The following is a 19,674-nucleotide window of genomic DNA, read 5'->3' as shown; positions in this document are numbered from 1 at the left end:
TTTGACGAGGACAACTCCACATCCAGCTCCATCACAGCTCAGTTTAATGTCATCGGATCCTTCTGTATCTGTTGCTGCGTATTGTTATTGAGAGAATGAGATACTCACTAGCTCTTCCTCAGAGAATTCCCAACGGCCAAATACCAGAAAGCTAATGAGCAGGGAAGCACTTCAAGATAGACAAACTATTTATTCAAGCATGAATCATTGCTGCCTGGGGAGTTGAACCGTAATGCCGAAAAGTGGGCTCGCAATCTATGGCCACATTTAGACAACAGGCAGCACATTTTTTACCCCGACAACAGTCTACCTCAGTAATGTTATTTTTGTCTGCTGATCATTTTTTTTGTGTTGATTTTCATCAAAAGCCCAAATATGCCATAATTCTTCCACGACCTTTTCTATTAAAATCTGTTCGTGGATGAGTTCATTTCGTTAGATACGTGGACGTGGACGAGGACGGCAGACAAAAGTATAGCTTCCAGCTCGTGTGGAGCGTCTACCGAATCAGATCTTTCCCTCAGTAATTGGTAGACCAAAAGCAGAGGGTCAATATTTGCCGGCTGCTGAATAATAGGTTTAAAAAATCGTTTAGACCTCAAAATCTTGGCCAAATCACAGAGCAACGTACAACAACCTATTTCCGTTGATTTCCAGGCTAATAGCTAAATGCAGCATAATGCAGTAACACATATTTGAATGTAATGCTCTTTAAGAGTGCAAGGTTTTATCTCACTATGACTCAGCTTGTCACTCACTGCCTTGTCATGTTCTTTGAACATTTCCCCTTTAAGGTACTGCATGTGGCACTATCGAGCTTTAGCTGTCATTTCAGACGGGTGAAAATAAGGCAGCTACCAGAGATTGACATGCAGCTGCAGACATTTAGCCCTCTGAAGCCGAGTAACTCTCTTAGTCCCTCCATGCAGACACTGAGTTTGCTTAACCTGCTGGAACTGCAGCATTTTCTCAGGTCTCTGCTTCATCTCGGGGCTTATCTACCACAAAACCAAGGCCGCCCGCTGTGGAAAAATCCCAAACCCAAATGTGACGGGGGCCTGCCGAGAGAAGGTGAGGCTTGTGGTGGGAACGAGCAAGCCCATTGTGTGTGAAACATGGCATTCAAAAAACAAAGAAAATGAGAAAAAAAAGAGAAAGAAATACCACAGCCAGGATAAAGGAAAGAGATAGAAAGACTGGAACCCACTGACTTTGTGGCTCAGAAGACGAAGAAAGACCTTTCTTTTCAACGACAAAGCCCAAAGCCTGTAATTTGAGATGTCATAATGGACGAGGTTGGTAGTTAAAGTGATACACGTAAACAAAGCTGTCAATCTGCAAAATCTAGGACAAAAGGAAACATAATGAGCCAGGTTTTCTCTGTCTGTTGCTCTTTCTCTTGTCTCTATCTGATCTTTCTCTCTCTCCCACACTCACACTCACACAAAATCAAATGTTCCTGTGTGTACATTATAATTAAAACACTTAAAAAGATAACATTTCACAGACTTGGCCAATAGCAGAGAGAAAGCAGCTCTTGGCTTTAAGTGTTCTTTTCCACATACATATCAATGAGACGGCCCTCTGCATGAAGCCTATCACATCCCTGCAGGCAGTAAGAAAACATATCCTTTATATATTCTGGCGGGCCAGATATTGCAGTTTCCTTGTGGTTATAAAATGGAAGGATGCTCTATTTTCATTTCTTCTAGTACCCGATAAGTGAGGCGAGCGCTAAATGCTTGGTTTGGCTGAAGCCAGCGGGCCTGTCCTCAAAGTCACGTACAGCTTCAATGAGCCTTTTCCTTCTCAATGAAACATCCACAAGGAGGGGGGAGATGAAAGATAAATCACGGCAAAAGGGCGGAAACGGAGGAAAATGAAATAAGTGCCGACTTTGTTCCCATTCCGTTTGTAAGATTTGGGCTTTTGAATTGCTGGTCCAATAAAAAAAAACAAAAAAAAACGCCACTTCCGACCTCTTAACCTGAAAGCATTGGGTGGCATCCATTTCATCACACGCTATGTTCTAGGAAGGCCCAGCAGCGCGGATGTGTGTATGCAATCATGCAGCGTGACATAGCACAATGCCCATTCCCCAAGCCAAAACACAGAGGGTGGGACGGACACACCCACCCACCCACACACACACACACACACACACACACACGCACACACAGTGTGGTAAATGTCACATACACTTCACGATGGACGTGATTTTGCACACACGCGTTACAGATTGGGCGCGTCTTTTCCTAAAAGCTGAGGGCTCAGATGGAGCAGAGGGCATCAAGCACACACACACACACACACACGCACATAATGCATGCAAGGCGCATTGCACAGTCGCTCATCTCACACTGCATTCAATCAGGATCAGATCATTAGCCAGGTGAGGAGACACGTTTGATAAAGTGTGCTGGAAAAGACGACACAAATCAGGAGGAAGCTGAAAGCAGCCGTCGGTTGGCAGATTTTTGATTACTTAAATGTTTCTTTCAACCCGCGAGCCCCGGCTTTCAAGTCACTTCAGTAACCTAACATTTAAAGAGTCCTTGGGACACCAATCATTTTTAATAAGGATTCACCTTTTTGAAGATTCTCAAAAAGGAAATGCGCAAAATACGACTTCAAACTGCAACACTTGTAAAATCGTTGACATGATTGCAGCCCAACACTGAAATATCACAGCAATCCTTTGCACTGCCCGTACATTTGGTACAAACGTTCACGTCTCATGAACTGTACTAGTTTTTGTGATCCCCTGACTGTTCATATAGAACCACAATCAGATCAAAATGGTCATTTGTCTTAGTTTTATGACCGACTACCTGCTAAACTAACGACGACTCCATCAGCTGTGCTTTGCGTTTGGCGCCTCTTCGCTCGCGTCGGCTGGGTCATCCAGTGCATGTTCCTCTCTGCAAACATGTCTGCTGTCTAACCGAAACCACGGGACAGTTTGGCATTCATTCACTTCTCTGACGTCAGCAGGTCAGACGTAAAAACAGCTCGATGTAAAAACGGTTCGGTTTCAGTAGATATATGACGTGAAACATTATAAAACCGAGCAGACTTTGCCCGAGTGTTTAAAGGACAGTCATCACCGTACACATGAACATGTGCTGATAGAAATCTAAAACATATTAACGTGAATGTTAGTCAGTTGGCAGGTCTGTTTACTTCAAACAGACCTGGAATCTGACTTCTCTTCTTGACGAATGTCACAAAACACTGAAGATTTATGGCATTCCACAGAAAACACGTTAGGAAAACAACCATAAAAACTCGAATGAACTACAGGTGGCATTCATTTAGAGAATTTTCATTGATTTATTTTTTTACAGAACAGCTAAAGAAATACATCAGTTCAGTCGTAAAGTTGATTTGACAAAGATCTGCTACCTGCTTCACCAGAACCTGATTTAGGTTTATATTATGATTCTTTTTTTTTGTCTGTTTGTGTGGCACACACACACACACACACACACACACACACACACACACACACACACACACACACACACACACACACACACACACACACTCTGTTTGTTTCAGCATATGTTTTGTTCCACTGTGACTTTCTCTGACTCTTGTGTTCTATTAAAAGTGACTTAATTACAGGCTCCGGGAATCTACATTTCACAAGGAATTTACATTTTCTAGGCGTTGCCAAAAGAGATTAAACAAAGCCTCAACAAACTTTCTCCATCTTCCTTTCCTCCCTCAGTGCTTGATCGTGATCGTCTTCACCTCGGTGAAGAAGTGGTAGGAATCCTTCCCTCCCTCCCTCCCAACACCAGAGTGCTTCATCCCTCCAAAGGGCAGGTTCAGATCTCTCCCCCCCCAGCAGTTGGTCCACACCAGACCCGATTGTAACTGCCTGGCCACCCGGTGAACCTTCCCCACGTCGCCGGACCACACGGTGGCGGCCAGGCCGTAGCGCACGCCGTTGCCCTTGGAAATGGCCTCTTCCTCCGTGTCAAAGGGGCTAACGCAGGTGACGGGGCCGAAGATCTCCTCCTGCATGACGCGGGAGCTTTCGGATACGCCGGTGATGACGGTGGCCGGCATGAAGTACCCGTTGGCGTTGCGCTCGGGGAGGTCCAGCTGATCGACCCCCTCGCCGCAGTGCACGACGCCGCCTTCAGATCTGGCGAGCGCTACGAAGCTTCGGACCTGAGGGGATCGAGACAAAGAGGGGTTTCAACTTAAAGACCACAAGCATTGTGAATGAAGGAAACATTTTCCCTTCACGCCATTCGACAGTTTTACCTTCTCAAGGTGCTCTTTGCTGATGAGCGCTCCGTTGTTGCTGCTGGGGTCAGAGGGCACGCCGGTCTTGAACTTCTTCGCTGCAGCCACAAACCTTTTCAGGAACTCAGAGTAAATACTCTTCTCTACGTAAATCCTGCTGGTACACAAGCAGATTTCTCCCTGGGATGAGGAGGGAAGGGAAAAAGGTTGTTCAGGACATTGTTTTAACAAAAATTTGCCTCATGACAAAATGTGGACCGTGATCTCCCCCATGTGGACAAATCGTAGAACTGCATCCTTGTCGCATAGCGCCACAGAACTGCATCGAGTGAAGGACTTCATTTCATTTACATAAATATTGTATTAATAATCAAACTAATTGCTTTTCAAAACATGCTTACGAGGGCTTTAAAGATTAAAAACAGATGAAGACCACGTTGAGCAGAGCCTTCATGAATGTGTATTTCTCAAAATGTGAAACTATTCCTTCAGCCTTAGTTGATATGCTTTTTTTTTTTACTTAATGTCCCTTCACAAGCTTTGAACTAAGTACAACTGAGCAAAATGTTACATAAAGAACTGAAACTACACTCTGAGTTGATATGTGCTTATGTGGATCATATTCCATTATACATTTTCAATCTAATTTGATGAAAACGGTTGATTTCCCCACCACTTTGTGGTGCCAGTCTTGCAACATACAAAACGAATCACAACGGCAATCGTAAAAGTAACCAACAGTCTTCAATAGAGTGTTAAAACTCTTCCTAAAACTTTTCTCTGACCTGATTATTAAAGCTGGAGAGAATTGTGGTCTCGATGCACTTGTCCAGGTTCGCGTCAGCAAAGATAACGGCAGGGTTTTTACCCCCGAGCTCCAGTGAGAGCTTCTTACAGTACGGGGCGCTCCGCTCTGTGATGCACTGGGCAGTTGCTGTGGAACCAGTAAAAGAGACCAACGGGACGTCGGGATGGCCGACGAGGGCGTCGCCTGCTCTCTGGCCAGTGCCAAAAACGATGTTGACCACTCCAGGAGGAACACCTGCAGAGACAGACAGCTCTGCATTATTGTGGACTCACTTTTAATAAAGTTAGTGTAGAAATATGCAGAATTGTAACGTTTGTGCCAACTTCTGTGCATATATATATATATATATCAGCGGATCGCTAATGCATTGTGGGTGCTGGAGTCCTACCAGCCTGCTGCATCAACTTGCACATCATCCAGGCAGTCACGGAGGACATCTCGCTGGGTTTGGCCACCACTGTGTTGCCTGTAGCGATTGCAGGGGCAATCTTCCAGGTCAGAAGGTACAGGGGGAGATTCCAGGGGCTGATCAGACCAGCTACACACACACACACACACACACACACACACACACACACACACGCACACACCACGACAACACGGTTTTAAAAGCACTTTCAAAACACAAATGGAAGGGGTTTTAATGCAAACACAGTGAGCTCTCACCCACTCCCACGGGGCTGCGGACGGTGTAGCTCAGGCAGCCCATGTGGTCCATCTGGCTGCATTCGGTGGTGTGGTGGAGCACCGATGACGCGAAGAAACGGAAGTTGTACGCGGAGCGGGGAATGTCCACAGTCCGTGCAAATGTTACTGTTTTACCTGTAACGTAACAAAGATATAGAATTTAAGAGAATAATACTGAAAGTCAGATATCCATATTTTTTCCAATCAGTGTTTGATGAATGACCCCGGTGTCGTCGTCCCTGTTTATTTTTTGGACAATGCTTGAGCTTTCCTCTAGTGCCACCCTCAGGCCAAATGTGATTTTAGTAGACAATATATCTCATCATCTACATGGATTACCATTACATTTGGTCGGTACTTTCATGCTCTTTTGATTTTAATGATGCCATTTGATGATCCTGTTTCCTCTGGCAACGGTTTATTCTCTCTACTGGTACAAGTATAAATAAATAGCAAAAGCATTTAATGTATTTCTATAGCCCAAGATCACAACTTTTCCTCAGAGGGCTTTATAATCTGTACAGCACACAATATCCTGTCAAACTGGAACAGGAAAAAAAAAAGAGGCGAGAAACGTTCAGGCGCACATCCCTCTCCCAGAAACGCAAGAAGTGCAAATAGATGTCGTATGTTGTTCACTCAGTCATGCATTTTTGTATTTATATTATTATAATTAGTAGTTGTGCTATAAACACAGAAGCATTCAGAAGTATTTAGAGTATATCCCTTTTTTTCCACTTTATTCTTTATAACGATGCCCACATAACTGGAATGCCATGTTTTTTATATACAAGATAGATGAATTGTATGAGAACATTTTCAAGAAGAAGAAAAGTCAAACATTGAATGGTTCCAGTTTCTTAAATGTGAAAATTTGCTGCATTTATCTCATCTTTTGGAAACTGAATGCACTTGGTTTGGTTGTGGACCGTTCTGATGTTTTCTAAACCAAATAATTAATAGATCTGTCCGGCTGGTATATAAATAACAAAATGTGTGCCAGTTGAAGCCATGCAAATGTCATCAGTCGTCTGCACTTGAACAAAACTGCATAAAGAGGTTTTGAAATTCAAGGATCTGAACATGCAGTTGTGTTCATTTGGATTAGAGTCTTTGAGTTGATGCCACATGTGTAAAAAAAAACTGTATTAGACACCTTGGTCTCTGGACTCCGCTTGGACGAACTCCTCGAGCTGCGCCTCGATCAGGTCGGCCAGCTTGTTGAGGACCTCCGCGCGCTGCTGCGGGCTGCGGGCGGACCATCCGGGGAAAGCTTCTTTAGCCGCCGCCACGGCCGCGCCCACCTGAAGGCAATGGAGCACTGAGAAATACGCACATTGGTCTGCCTGAATGCCCCAAGGTTTATTGACATTTGGTGACTACTTAATTGTTGACTATGTAAAGAGCAAAGGTGCTTCCCTCCGACTATGCACGCTGAACATGCAACACCACCACCTGCACATTCAACAAGTACATATATATGACACATAAGTGTGTAAGTCTTTTTTCATTTCATGAAACATCTGCAAGAAAGTGGGCAAAATGCTAATCTGGTTCAAATGCAGTAGCTGTGGAGAGGGGGGAAAAAAAGAAGAAAAACAATCCAGTTCAATATCCTTGCAATAAAAAAACAACCTTTGTATAGCTGATAAGATCATTTTGTGATCAATAAAAGTGCACAAAAATTGGAACACAGTATGAAAATGCTTAACCCCAAGTCACACATGACAGATACCAGTGCCAAACATGGGCATGTCGACGGAGTGCACTGAGAGGAATGTGCAGCCACCAACACATAAACCTACACATATACAAACATGTGCGACCACTGCAGAAAGACACAACTTATCAATATTGCGCTCGAGCCTCGGCTGTCTGTAGAGGACGACCCACCTCCTCCGGCCCGCTGTCGGGCACCCTGCAGTACACCTCTCCGGTGGACGGGTCGTAGGAGTCGATGTGACTCCGACAGGGGACGAACCGCCCTCCTATGAAGTTCTCCAGGACCAGGTACGAGCTCTTCTTCTCCGAGGTGTTCGTCATGGCTGCTATGCGAGGGAGACCGCTGCTGCAGGTGATGTCGCTCATGTGTGTCAGTCGAGAGAAGTTACATTTGGCTTCTGCTCCTCCCACTTCATAGCGGCCTCTTGGGTCACGTTTCACAATAAAGTGCACCATGGTTATGCTGCTGGGGAGATTAATTATTCTCTAAAGGCCCTGGTTAGGCATCAAGGTTTCAAATGCTGATAAGAGCAACAACATCAGAGCAAGTTTCAAGGTATATAAGTTAGGACTGGGCGAAGTCTCTCCAATTCGTTAATTATTTTATAATGCATTAACTGCATTATTTTTTGTATTGGGAGGGTCTTATCACTGCTGCAAACAAGTGCTGCACTTTTAATCTCTCCCAGACGGCGTCGTTCAGAGCTCGGCTGCTTGAGGTCAATCAAAAACGAAAAATAAATAAGAAAAATAACAATTTCAACAATATTTGTCCATTTTGAAACTATGATACTTAACACAAAGAGACGTTGAATTTTTTGGTGCTTATGGAAAACAAATATCTATATCTTTACTGGTTAATCTGAGCAAAATGAATATTTATATAATATATATGAATATTTGAAAAACAACAAAAAATACAAAACCAAGCAAATAATCATGAGTCGCAAACCTATTACACGTTCATAGTATAAAAAGACAGCATAGAGGTAGACAGGATGCTTTCAAAATAGTTTTTTATATAGTCTACTAAAATAGAAATGTGCAATACATTAATAGAAAAAAAAAACCCCAGGTTTCTCCTTTCTGTAGTGTACATCAAATATGACAAAAGAACTGACAGATTCATCTTTACATTTGTACATCACAGCTTCAATTGAGAGTTTTGGTAAGAAATCTCACATTTACATAAGAATTTGTTTACTCCCAGTTGAAAAAAATAATAGAATTGAATGACTTAAGGTTTGAGGTCAGAAAAGGCACTAGTAGCATGTAACGTGGTAGAACAAGAAAATAAACATAATTGAAAAAATACATACAAGAATCTGCAATCCAGTGAGTGAAGGTCAGAGTCAAAAGATCAATATACAAATGTTTACAAACTTGACCTAGGCTCACCACAGAGGAAAAGAAAAGACCAAAAAACAACATTTGAAAACAAAGCTTTAAACCATGAATACTGACAGTTCATGCACTGAAACATTTTAGTCAGATCTTTCCATCTTTTTGAGCCTCCATTGTTTTGAGGAAGCTTTGTAAAAGTAATTCGAATTAAGTCATAATCTACATTTACCCGTAACATGAAAGAGGTTTTCATAGCAATGAAGGCAGCAAACAGCATCCGTTTAGTAGAAAACAAACATGTCTCTCGTGTAGACTCTAGACCAGAACATTAAGGAACTTTTTCCTGTTAGATGCCCACTTCCTTTTTGTGAACTCCAGAACTTTGTGAGTCAAACATTGTCTTGCTCTTCTTTGATCAATGTGCTCTCATCGCACTCACCTATGATTACCATGGAGTATCCCAGGCACCCTGCTGCTTCAACTGGGACTAAATAGTTCACATCCTCAGTGTCCTGTTCAGTTTTGATGGTCCCGTCAGTGTTTGGAGATGCATCACATCCTTGTGGTTCAGCCAGCAAACTCTGAAGATTCTCATTTTCTGATTTGAGAAAACTATTTTCAAGGAGTTCTGTAGGTTCGTCTGGGACTAAGGGCTCGGCCTCTGAAGCACTTGACTCTGTTTTGACGTCATCATGAAGTGGATAACCTTGTTTCTCCGTGTCTGGTTCTGGATTCATATTCCGATAACGTGGGTCATATTCCTCTTCTTTTATCTGAAGGTTTCCCTGAAGAAGACCGCCACAACCTGCACCCATTTCACTCCCATTTAAATGCACAACCGTCCACAGATCTGTAGGGAACACGGCGTCCTCATTTTGAAAAAGAGTTTTCTCGTTCATTTTGGCACCATCGAGAAAATGCACACGATTTTCATCCGACTGGAATCTCGCTTGTTGCACAAAATGACCCTTATTCGTTTTCTTGGGAGGAACTTCGCTGAGATTCTTGGTACATTTCCTTTTCTGTGTTTTCTCCCCAATTGTTCGTGAAGCAGAGCGATCAAACACAAATGGCAACTTGAAGACCTTGTCTGGGTTATTTTTATATTTCTGATATGACTTGAACATATTGTTAACTAAGGATGCAGTAGTTATTGAAAATTCCCATCTTCTGTGATGTTGTGAGCTAATATCAAAGTTATAGTCGAGGATCTCATACACAGTTTGTGGAATATAGGATCTTCGTTTACGCATTGCAAATTTATGTATCTCAAACACAACAGCTCTCGTCAATTGCTCCAAGTCCAGTTTTTCTTTCTCTCCTGATTTAGATGTCACGTCTAGATCCAAACCTATCTTTGTGCAAATGGGATAACCGTTCACTCGAGACAGAGTTTTTTTCCGCAATTTCTTTGCAACACTTGGAAGTGTGTCTGTTTTCACTTTTGTTTGCAGTGCCAGCTTTCTTTTTTGGATACTTTCCATCCATTCATTTTTACGCACAACCTCTGTCGGAATCTTGTTACATACAATTCTAGGTTGACTGATAAGTAATGGTTGAATAACAAATACTTCATTGAGTGAGAAGAGCAAGCCTTTGTTATGTTTTATCCCTCTGTGGAACTGCATTGCAGGGTTTACATCTGGGCCCTGCATTCCAATGTTGAAGTTGTGTTGAAGGACATCATTAATGATCGCATATTTTGTTCCACACAATCTTTTGGCAAAACTAGCCACTTCAGCAATAGTCCCGTCTGTCAATACTTCGGTGTCAAGCTTGTCTTTTGGCTGGTCTTTGTTCACACACAGGCTCAAACCCATTTCCTTGCAGAGAGGGTAGGCATCCATTAGCATCTCCTCCATTGCTGAGAAGGTAGAGGACGGATCCTTTGCTGGCTTTTGCTCAGAGCAGCTTGCATCAGCAGAGCCTGCATCAGTCATGGTATGTGGACGAGGACGATGCATGTGACCAGAGCCAGATTTATCCTGACGATTCTCCTGATTTCTGACTTGATAGCATTTGGGGCAATATAAACTCCTCACAAGGTCATGGTTTAGCGTGCACCACGTGTCAGGGAGTTTAAACTGTTTTCCCATTTCAGATCTGAACTTTGCACTCATTTTATCTTGTTTATTTAGCAATATCCTACTTTTTGCAAGAGTTTTGTCTGCAAAGGCACTGCGATACAGCTGGTTGTTGAAATAAAGATGAAAATTATACTCCAGTATCTCTGTGATGAAATACTTTTGGGCTGAGCGTAGCGCTACGGCAAAAGTACCAAGTTCAACCATGACGCCATTGGTCAGTAATTTGGGATCAAGATTCTGTTTTACTCCAAATCCTAAATTGAAATCAATGCCTAATTTCTTGCATCTAGAGTAAGAATACAATGGACATTGTTCTTCATGAGGTATTGAGAGGATTTGCTGAATATGATTGTCCCGCAATTGCCACAACTTTAATTCAAATTCATTTTGGTGCCCTGTGCCAGGGGAACTATTTACATCTTGGTCTAGGATTGCAGCTTGCGAAGGACCAGCACTAGCTGCATCTGAATTTGGGTTGTTCTGGGAATCCAGTATCATGCTTGTGGATAATCTTCTGAAGTCCTTAATAATCAAGTAGCTTTTTATATATCTTGATAGTTTCTTTTGTTCCAGCACAGCAGGAATTCGTGCAACAATACTTCTGGCGAGGTCAGAGTCTCCACATTGTGACTCAAGATCCAGATTGTGTTTTACGATGTCAACACAAATCTGCTCAAATGTTCCACACAACTTTTCTGCAAAGTTTGTCACTTCAGTCATTGCTCCATTGGTCAGTTTGTTGATATCCAGTTTCTTAGTTGGTCGAGTATTGTTTACATTTAACTTCAAACTAATGTCCTTGCAGAAGGGATAAAGATCCACGCACTTCTGAGAAATATGTTCTTCTGTTTCAGCCTGTGAATGAGGAGGAAACCCACAGGCAACATCACACTCCTCCATCCTCGATATGCTGTTGAGTTCAGCGTTGACACTGGCCACACTCTGATTTGCCATACTTATTGATGGTATGGGACCATATAGTTCAAAGACCTCTTTTGAGAATTTGACCGCATCATCACAATCTTTCAGTTGTCCTACTCTCTTCATAATTTCACATGTGAAAACATTTCTCTGGTATTCACTCTCCAGGCTGATGTCAAAGTTGTACTCAAGAATCTCCATGATGAAATTCTGTTGGGATGAATTCATTGCTATGGCAAATTTTGCAATATCGAAGGGTAAAGAATTAAGCAGAGAGTCAACACTGAAGTTTTGCTTAGGGCCAAATCCAATGTTGAATTCAAGGCCAAACCTCTTGGACTGACGAAAAAGACTGGACTCTTCTGCAGAGAGGATTTGTTTTACACGGTTTGCACGCAATTTCCACATGTTCTCTGTTCCAAATTCCTCTTGTTCCATGTCACATTTGTTTGGTGAATTACTTAGAGTCTGTGTTTGTTCTTCACCTCCATCAAGCATTCTTTCATCAGATTGGCCTGCAAACCATGGGTTCAGATTTGAGTTTACAATTGGTAAACAAAAAATGTCTGAGCTCAGTGAATGTTTTGGGTTGCATAAGTTATCTTCATTGCCAGAGTTTTCCAAGTCTGTGAGTTCATCTGAGTCTAGATCAGACTCTCCTAGAGGACGAGTGTAGTCGTTATCTGGTGCCATTTCCTCTTGGTCCATGTCACAAACAGATTTGTCAATTTGCTTAAAGTCCAGTTTCTCTTTTTCTCCTGGTGTCAAACTACTTTTAGTGGAAATGGAAAAGCGACTTCCTTTACTGAGAGGATTTGTCTTTGCCATTTTCTTCAGTGTTTGCGGTGCCAACTTTCTTTTTTTGATGGTTTTCTTCAATTCATTTCCATGCGTGGTAGCCGTTCGTTTAATTTTATGTTCATTTCCAGGTTGTTTATTCAACAAACGTTGAATATCAAATACTTCACTGAGCCAGTCGTCATTTTGTCTCATCACTTTATGTGAGGGCAATAAAGGATTTATTTCCTGACACTGCATGTCAATGTTGAAGTTGTGTTGAAGGACATCATTAATGATCTTGTTTTTTATTCCACATATTTTTTTGGCATAATGAGCCACTTCCTTCATAACCCCCTGTGTCAATAAATGCATGTCAAGCTTGTCTTTTGGCTGGTCTTTGTCCACACACAGGCTCAAACCTATTTCCTTGCAGAGAGGGTAGCCGTCCATTATCATCTCCTCTATTCCTGAGAAGGTAGAGGACGGATCCTTTGCTGGCTTTTGTGCAGAGCAGCTTGCATCAGCAGAGCCTGCATCAGTCATGGTTCGTGGACGAGGATGATGCATGGGACCAGAGCCAGATACATCTTGACGATTCTTGTGATTTCTGACTTGATAGCATTTGGGGCAATAATTAATTCTCCAATGGGCAGGTTTTGGTTTGCACTTTGTGTCAGGGAGGTCAAACAGCATTTTATTTCGAGGGATTCTGCTTTTTGTCATCCTGTTCATATGTCTAATTCTATTCATAGTTTTCTGTACAAAGTCACAGCGATACAACTCATTGTTCAAATCAAGATGAAAATTATACCCCAGTATCTCTGTGATGAAATACTTTTGGGCTGAGAGTAGAGTTGTGGCAAAAGTGTGAAGTTCAACCATGACGCCATTGGTTAGTAATTTGGGATTAAGATTCTGTTTTACTCCAGATCCTACATTGAAATCAATGCCTACTTTCTTACATCTTGAGTAAGAATAAAGTGGACAATTTTCTTCATGAGGTATTGAGAGGATTTGCTGAATTTGATTCTCCCTCAATTGCCACAGCTTTGAATTGAGCTCACTTTGGCGGTCGATATCAGGGGAACTGTTTACATCTTCTATGTCTATGATTGCAGAATGCGAAGAACCAGCACTAGCTGCATCAGAATTTGGGTTGTTCTGGAAATCCAATTGTACCTTTAATGCGGAAGTATTATTCATAGCCCGTATTCTCTTGCGAAATGTAACATAGTTTAATGATAGATTCTTTCTCTCAATTACAACAGGAATTCGTGCAACAATACTTCTGACAGTGTCAGTATCTCTACATTGCAAATCAAAATTGTGTTTTAGGATGTCAACACAAATCTGTTCAAATGTTCCACACAACTTTTCTGCAAAGCTTGTCACTTCAGTCATTGCTCCATAGGTTAGTTTGTTTATATCCAGTTTCTTATTTGGTCGAGTATTGTTAACATGTAGTTTCAGACTAATCTCCTTGCAGAAGGGATAAAGATTCACGCATTTCTGAAAAATATCTTCTGGAGTTTCAGCCTGTGAATGAGGAGGAATCCCACAGGCAACATCACACTCCTCCATCCTCGATATGCTGTTGAGTTCAGTGTTGACATTGGCCACACTCTGATTTGCCATACTTATTGATGGTATGGGACCATGAAGTTTAAAGACCTCTTTTGAGAATTTTACTGCATCTTCACAATCTTTAAGTTGTCCTACTCTATTCATAATTTCACGTGTGAAAACATTTCTCTGGTATTCACTCTGCAGACCGACGTCAAAGTTGTACTCAAGAATCTCCATGATGAAATTCTGTTGGGATGCATTTATTGCTATGGCAAATTTAACTATTTCAAGCAGAATACAATCAGTGAGAGAGTCGACACTGAAGTTTTGCTTTGGACCAAATCCAATGTTGAATTCAAGGCCAAACTTCTTGGACTTCTTAAATGGACCAAATTCTTTTGCAGAGAGGATTTGTTTGACACGGTTAGCACGCAACTTCCACATGTTGTTCTCTGTTCCCAAATCTTCTGGTTCATTTTCACATTTGTTTGGTGCATTTTTTAGAGTCTGTGTTTGTTCTTCACCTGCACCAAGTCTTCTTTCATCAGGTTGAGATATTATTGACTTGGTATTTGCATTGACAATTGGCAAACTAGATGAAATGTTGGTCAGGACTAGGAAAGGCGAGCAAACCTTCCGACAACTTGCTTCTGATTCTCTGGAGCTGCCTGAGCTCAGTGAACAACTTTTGTAATTTCCATTGCCAGGGTTTGTGACTTTGTCCGAGTCTAAAATAGTCTCTCTTTGAGGACAAGTGTGGTAGTTCTCCATTTGTATTTCCTCCTGTTCTTTGTCACATTCATTGCCGGTGTGGGAGTTTAGCTTAAACTCTGATATAGAATCAGTTTGACAATGATCTTCTTCTGCTGTTCGAGTGGTACACAATTCAGTGTGTTGAGAGAGTGTGTTTGTCTCCATGTCTTTAGACGTTCCTCTTCTGTACACTTTGTTTGACCTTTCACTTATTGCTAACGTAGCCTCCTTTTCCCGTTTACTTTGTAAACCAGATCGTCTTCTCATTGTCACTTCCTGAAATGGATTCTGCTGGAGTTCCATATTGGACAGTGCTGAGCCTTTGCTTTCTATGAAGGAGTTTGTCTGGAAGGAAAACGGCTCATTGATAAACTCCATGCTTATCTCACTACCAGTGGTGATAAGTGCATCTCTTCTTTTTAGTAGGTGTAATATCCTGAACCAAATTTGATTTTTTCCCTGTTGACTTTTGAGATCAAGTTCAAAATTGTGCTCCAGCACCTTCAGAACAATAAGTCTGAAAGAAGCAGTCAGTATTTTGGTGAAGTGTACCAATTCTAGCATCACGCCTTTTGTCAACAAACCTGGATCTAGACTTTGTTTTGACCCAACATCAAGGTTCAGACAAATTCCTTCACAATAAGGAAACTTAGGGAGAGAAACATCCTCCATCAGTTCTTCTGCTGACATTGCTCCTGAATCCTTAAATTCATCCTCATCATCATTGTCGTCACTGTGTGCTCCTTCCATGTCTTCCAAGAGACTCTCTGTCTTTATGTATTCTTTGGATGCTGCTTGTGAACATGTGTATTCATCTCCATGGTCATCAGTATCATCCATCTCCACCATAAAGCTTCCAGTCTTACGCTCTGCAGACGCAATGTTTAGTCCATTGTTGGTTTTGCATTCTGGCTTTGATGACGTGTCAAAGAGAGTAAAAACTTCTTTTTTATCTTTAGGAGGTTTCTCAATCAGGTGTTTGGCTTTGTGCAGAATTTGAGCAGTAAAATCAGTCAGCTGTTTCTCATTTTCTAACCCAAGATCAAAATTGTTCTGCAGAATGTTAGTGATAAAATGCCCTTTACTCTTGTTTACTGTTTTAGCAAAGTCACAGACCTCAAGTATGACACCATTTGTTACTACTTGTAAGTCCATTTGTTTCTGTGTGTTGGATGCAACATTAAAATCCAACCCTATTCTATTGCTGTGATGGAATGGTTCTAGACGTACTGAATGTTTCTTTCCACACATAATGCGCCACTGCCATACTTTGTTAGAAGCCATCTTTTCTTGGTCTTCCAGACAGCAGGTGTCCATGTTGTCCATGACGTGATCTATTCTTCTTTCCCTTCCTTTCCTGTACATAGTTCAGGAGAAAAACACAATGCATGTTAAACACTATATTTTAGCCTGGAATTATACATCATTTAAATGTATTAATTAGGAAATAATTGACAGGCTACAATATTCAACATTTTAGTCTCTGGTTTCTCTGTCTTCGAGTGAAGATTACGCTACATCCTTAACATTTTCCTGGCTGTACGATTTATCATTCTATCTAATCATTAAAATACTATGGCCGAAAAAAGTTGCAATAAAGTGATGAGCATTTCTCTAGAGATGAGACTGACTATTTTATCAAGCAGCAATATGCAGGAGCTTCCAGCTAAAGTTACCCGAGGTTGCATTGAGTTTCTATATGATGCAGGAGCCTGGGCATGTCCAAAACTGCCTGTCTCAGAAGCCCCTCCCTCTCTCACAACAATGACGACTTACTCCATCCTGAAAGAAGATTAACATGCTTTTCAGGAGACAGAAGCTCTGCAAAGCAACCAAAGCAGACTCTGTCTAATCAGCTGTTTCTGGTGTTCACATCTTTAAAACCTCTTGGTGTTTTTGTGCGACAGTGGCCAACCTCACCCATCCTGCACACTAGTGTTTTTTGCAGTCAATCTTTACAATACGTTGTGGAATCTCTTTGTACAAAAAAAATTCTGACTCATCTCCCCCATTGACACTACATGTTAATATAAGAGTAAAGGCTCCCTATTCTATAGTGAGTTACATTAACACACATAATTTGAATTGTAATCTGTGGACATTGCAATTATGATCTGTTCTATAAGGATTTAATCATTATTTGGATTATACCTCATAAAACAGGATTTAGCTGAGCTCGGAGTTCCTCCAACAGGTCTGGTCCACACTGCATACTGTGGTCCTACACTCCATCTTAGTTGGACATCCCACCCATCAGCTGGTAAAGTGCAACCCTGAATTAAACAATTTTTAAAAGTTTGTTAACTCATCCAAAAATAGAAACACAGTTTAATAGCGGTGAAAGTATTCAGAGTGTAAAAAAGTGTAATAAAATGGAATGACACAGAAAAAGTATTGAACGCCCTACTGAAATGTATTTAATACTTGGTACAAAAGCCTGTGGTTTAAGACATCTCTTGACTGGAGAAACTAGTCTCATGCATTGCCCAAGTGGGATTTGGGCTCATTCTTGAATGAATGAAAATGAAAAGTACTTTATTAATCCCCAAGGAGAAATTCTTCCACACAGACAGTTGTCAAATCTTGAACCCATTCATAAAAATCATTAAGAAAAATCATAAAAAGCTTAATAACTTTTTTTTAAATAGTTAGTACTTTAGTACTAAGTATGTACATGAAGTATGAATAGATTTAACGTACATGTTGGAATGCTTCATTGTTGAAGCATTTTAACTAATAAGTTGAATAAAGAATCAAAGAACAATAGTTGGAAAGTAAACTAAATATTAAATGTTTTTAATGCTGTTAAATTGACTTGTTCAAGCATTTGAACTTATTCTAATATTGTTGACTGCAGTGCAATATTCCCAAAACATTTTCTCAATGGAGAAAATCCACAAATCCTCCTAAACGTCGACTTTGAACGACTTATAGTTCTGCATACTTACTATTAGCTACAGACACCATTTAAAAAAGGAAAAAGATGACAAATCTTAAAGTATTAGAGTTTGATTCAGCTTTCTGATATATTTTACACTTTGCCACAAAAGCACAATTTCTTACCCTACAGACACTCCTTCCACATTATCTGTTAATCAAGTCATCTTTCCTCTCCAGGTCTGATGTCGGAGCAATAGGAGCTTACATGTCAAGCCAGTAGAACTGTCTCTTTGAAGTCATCACCATGGCAACCTTTGATTTTGGCCGGCACCCAGGCGTTTAATCTGAGCTAATGAAGCGCAGGTGTGGATAAACCACCCACCCACGTTCTTAACTGCGGTCAAGGGAGCCCTCATTTGCTGAGTGAGCCCCACGCATGAAAATAAGTGACCGTCTACTCCTGGTGTTACGGTATGATGGTCTACGGTGGCTTAGATAGCACAAAAAGCATTCGAAAGTAATTTCCCAATATTCAAACAGCTATAAAAACAGATCCCTAAATTTTTACAGTAAAATTACAACGCAGTCTTGTTCAGGGGCACTGTACAGTTTGAGAAAATTGACTTCAAAAGTCAGCTTACATGTAACAACGATATTCATAACTTCACAATTCACAAAGGGCTATAAAAACAAATCCTTAAACTTGTAGTAACGCCTTGTAGTAAAGCAAGTAAAGCCTGAACAAAACTGCGTTGTAATATTACATTACAAATTTAAGGATATGTTTTTATAGCAGTTTGAATATTAGAAATTGTGACACTATGAATATCATTATGTCATTGGGGCTGACTTTGAAGTCACTTTTCTCTAAAATTGTACAGTAAAATCTCGTGGCAATCTCGTACTCATAGACAGAGCCGGGGTCAGCTTGAACAAGCCTGCGTTATAAGTTTTCTTTACAAATGTAAGGATCTGTTTTTATAGCAGTTTGAATATTGGAAATTGTGAAGTTACGAATATCATTATGTCATGAAGCTGACTTTAAAGTCAATTTTCTGCAAAACTGTACAGTAAAATCTCATGGCCATACACATGGCCATGAGAGCAGGGGTCAGTTTGAACGAGACGCCAATATACTTTTAATTTACAAGTTTAAGGATGTGTCGTTTGAATATGAATATCGTTATTTCATTTGAGCTTTTGAGCTCTGCTTCTCGGCGCTGCGTACCGCCCCCGTACCGTAACACCTTGAATAGAGGCGCAATCAAAATTGCAATTGAGACTACTCGGCGATTTGGGCTCATTTGAACGCAGTATATTTTTAAGCGCTCTCTCTCATGGTCACATTTTAAACTCCACCAACATAAAATGATGAACACGTTGGGCAACTTTACTTTTTCCTCACTCAAAAATAATATGAAACCTGGATAAACAAAAAGAAGGCTCTATGTGATCTCACGACTGAAAGGGCTGGTCACTGTTTGGGAGACACAACATTCGCGGGGAAAAGAAACAGCCCGGTGTAGCCATGATAGATTGTGGAGAAAAGCACATCCATGATCGAAATGGGACGAAAGAAAACGAGTGAATACGAACCAAATGTTTGCTGAACAGTCGTTGAATCTTCTCTTTCTTGTTAACCGCACGTACATTTTTCCATGCGAGGTCTTCATGTATAAACTAAGACTGAAAATCTTAGCAGTAGAAACACTAAGACGAAACAGACCAGCACATTTGCAGGAAGTGACGAAGAAGTGAAGGATCTGCGCAGGGTTTTCAAAATAAGTGTCTTAAACTGAGCTTCAGTAATTAAAACCGATTTTTTTCCTTTTTTTTTTTTACAGAAATACAAAATACATCTACCAT

At 41.0% G+C, this 19,674-nt stretch overlaps 1 protein-coding gene and 1 long non-coding RNA gene across 2 annotated transcripts; both read right to left on the bottom strand.

The window, feature by feature from the left end:
- Positions 1 to 3,406: 3,406 nt before the first annotated feature.
- On the bottom strand, positions 3,407 to 7,798 carry aldh8a1 (aldehyde dehydrogenase 8 family, member A1). Its single transcript, XM_068576922.1, has 7 exons — positions 7,649 to 7,798; positions 6,912 to 7,059; positions 5,735 to 5,890; positions 5,457 to 5,606; positions 5,046 to 5,302; positions 4,279 to 4,440; positions 3,407 to 4,182 (listed from the first exon to the last, which is right to left on the bottom strand). Exons 1-7 carry the CDS (start codon positions 7,796 to 7,798, stop codon positions 3,730 to 3,732), a joined length of 1,476 nt encoding a protein of 491 aa, XP_068433023.1. The 3' UTR covers positions 3,407 to 3,729.
- A 678-nt stretch (positions 7,799 to 8,476) lies between these two features.
- On the bottom strand, positions 8,477 to 19,539 carry LOC137785569 (uncharacterized). Its single transcript, XR_011077520.1, has 3 exons — positions 19,405 to 19,539; positions 17,080 to 17,201; positions 8,477 to 16,285 (listed from the first exon to the last, which is right to left on the bottom strand). It is a non-coding gene; the product is annotated as an uncharacterized lncRNA (long non-coding RNA).
- Positions 19,540 to 19,674: the final 135 nt, after the last annotated feature.

This window comes from Clinocottus analis, unplaced genomic scaffold, assembly GCF_023055335.1.
Source record: "Clinocottus analis isolate CAN_PGR_092001 unplaced genomic scaffold, fCliAna1.0.p SCAF_15, whole genome shotgun sequence".
Classification (NCBI taxonomy): Eukaryota; Metazoa; Chordata; class Actinopteri; order Perciformes; family Cottidae; genus Clinocottus; species Clinocottus analis.
This window is presented reverse-complemented; position numbering and strand designations above follow the sequence as displayed.

Coding starts and splice junctions, on each gene's coding strand:
- aldh8a1 (XM_068576922.1), bottom strand. CDS start 7,798: ATGACGAACACCTCGGAGAAGAAGAGCTCGTACCTGGTCCTGGAGAAC. Junction 5,303..5,456: donor CAAGTTGATGCAGCAGGCTG/GTAGGACTCCAG, acceptor CTGTCTCTGCAG/GTGTTCCTCCTGGAGTGGTC. Junction 4,183..4,278: donor GCAAAGAGCACCTTGAGAAG/GTAAAACTGTCG, acceptor CGATCCCCTCAG/GTCCGAAGCTTCGTAGCGCT.